The following is a 2,453-nucleotide window of genomic DNA, read 5'->3' as shown; positions in this document are numbered from 1 at the left end:
ACATGAAAACAGAACAGTTTTCCCTGCGAATGCATGGCTATTATATTGTCACACGCAGTAATAACGATTTACTATACATGGATTTTTAAACTCACAGCTATACTGCTGAATATGATCAAATAGAGAGTGCCATTAGTCCTGGTCAGTGAGAGGATGTGGTCTTAAAGGGCTGCCAGATGGCAAATAAATACAGAAATTAAAAACACCCCTTTTTAAAAAAAAATCACAGTACAATATAATTTCATGGCTAAATCATGGCTAATGTGCCTACAAAGGCTATATCGGACCTTGACTGCAATGCCAACTTGAAAGCTATTATCTTTGCTGAAATACTGGCTGCTGCGTGAGAAAATAAAAAGGTAAAATAAAAACTGTCAAATGTTATAGTATATCAGTTGTTTTTTTGTGCTGGCAGTCTGTCCGTGCCATCGAGCTCAAAGAGCTTAAGCAGCTGTCATGACCATCCATCTTCATAGCAACAGGATGCCTGAATGTTATAAAATCATAATAATGATGATAACAGAACATGTACATAGCACTGTATGAATATTTTCTCAGTAAGTGTAGCATTCAGCTACAGGAAACCATTCCTATCCAGCTGTTACATGCATATTTTGCTTAGGCCCCACTCTAAGGTAATGCATTAAAAAATGATTGAAAAGGTTGAGGGTTAAGATTTCAGGGCCTCATGCTTGCTTTTGCCTGAGGCCGCCAAAATGACTAATTCCGCCCCTGATGGTAAAGCGATGGTGATGATGACGGTGTCGAGCTCTTACTCTCTCTGGAGCGCTCCTTGCCCCTGAGGCTCAGGCTGGAAACATGCTGCTCTCGCCGAAGCCTCTCCTGCTCCTTCTCCTGCTGGTTCTGCTGCTGCTGCTGCTCCAGACGACGCTCCTTCTCTGCAAGTTCCTGCTGCTGTTTCATGGCCTGGAGCTCCTGCTGGAGCTGAGAAACATGCAGGCCTCAAGTCAGCATGAAGAGAGCACACTGATAAATATATTTTTACAGCAAGAGTAGCTTCTCTGAACTTCTGCAGTTTGGTACTTGGCTGTGATGGACTATTCTGTACTTGTCTGTGAACACAAAACTCGTCAACACCCTGCCATTCTGTGCTGAATTGTTTCTTCTTTTCTGTACTCTGTAATGTTGTCCTGAGCTATAATGTTTTCTACTGATGTGCACTGTGCAATGCTGTGCTCTGCTGTTTTGTACACTGAGGTGCTGTGTTGGGCCATTGTGTGCACTGCTGTGCTGTCCGCCATACAACTGTTCAGTGCAATACTGACCTTGAGGTGCTCCTGGAGCTGAGCCTGGTGCTGACGGGTCAACTTCTCATGCTGCTTCTGGAACTCGCTGATTAGTAGCTGCTTCTGGATCTGTTGCTGCTTCTGAATGAGGAGCAGCTCCTGCTGCAGCTGCCTCTCCCAGAGTCCTGGGTCCGAGCCTGGCCCCAGCATCCTCAGATCTGTGCGCAGGTCCAAAGGGGATAAGGGCTCCACAGCCAACGGCACGTCTGGCTTAATGTCCACTGAGGTCCACAGAGGGAAGAGAAGATAGAATAAAAGAGAGAAAGAGATTTGTCAGTCCCTAATTGCAGCTTTACCTTTATCATTCCAATCAGGCAACCAATGATGTACAGTATATCTGTATATTGTTGCAAAACAAAATTTGCTAGGAATTAGGAGGAACAGGAAAATTAGGTTTCTAAAAAAGAAACACAGAATTTTAAAGGTGAAAAACAAAGAATGTAGGGGAGAGTAAAAGAAGGCTCAAAAATAAGGAGCACATATTTCTCTCCTGTGATCCTCAGAAACCTGCAATTATAAAAGTTTCTATAAACAAACACAAGATCACATCTGTCAGCGTACAGTCCACTGGGAGCAGCTGTATAACAGAGTCAATGGACACTTGGCACGAAATGTTGAAGTGGTCATTGAAGTATTTACACAAATCCTATCTTTCCACTGTTTGATAAATAAATAAAGGGAGTCCTCCCCTGTCTCTGCTAGAACATCATGCAGATATCCCTTCTTAACATCAATGATTTAAGGCAAAGTAGTTTGCGAACAGGATGTGTTTGTGAATTCATAATACTGTTATGTTTCCAACTCTGTTCTTGAGTGCAGATGCTGCAATGTGTGCACTGGTAAGAGCTGCCTTTGTCTTTGACAACTGCCTCCATTACAAGTAATTGCCAGATACAAAGTGCGAGGGCATCCCTTTGGTCTCCAAGCACTATATATAGCCTGCTCCACAGAGAGAATCGATTTCCGTTTAAGAACATAGGAGACAGGACTACTTCATCACTCTATTCCATAGAGGATGATTAGTAATTGCCCAATATTTTTCTTTTTCCTATTTATGTTTCTGTTCCACACTAATCCGCACTTCTGTATCCAGCCGAATTTATCAGCTGGCTTGAGTGAGGGTTTTTTTTTTTTTTTTTTTTTTTT

General features: G+C 42.6%; 1 protein-coding gene across 1 annotated transcript in view; it reads right to left on the bottom strand.

Moving 5' to 3' along the window:
• Positions 1–1,580, bottom strand: part of LOC111650501 (histone deacetylase 9-B-like) — a gene marked incomplete at its 5' end in the record, with an annotated part of 7,393 nt that extends 5,813 nt beyond the window's left edge. The window contains 3 exons of the mRNA XM_087172364.1: positions 288–339; positions 722–945; positions 1,287–1,580. Coding sequence (XP_087028490.1) covers positions 288–339; positions 722–945; positions 1,287–1,580 — 570 coding nt within the window. The remainder of the gene's footprint in view (positions 1–287; positions 340–721; positions 946–1,286) is intronic.
• Between the last annotated feature and the right edge of the window lie 873 nt (positions 1,581–2,453).

The sequence above is a fragment of the Seriola lalandi genome, unplaced genomic scaffold, assembly GCF_002814215.2.
Source record: "Seriola lalandi dorsalis isolate HSWRI2012SDOR001 ecotype SW California unplaced genomic scaffold, Sedor1 jcf7180002052314, whole genome shotgun sequence".
Lineage (NCBI taxonomy): Eukaryota > Metazoa > Chordata > Actinopteri > Carangiformes > Carangidae > Seriola > Seriola lalandi.
This window is presented reverse-complemented; position numbering and strand designations above follow the sequence as displayed.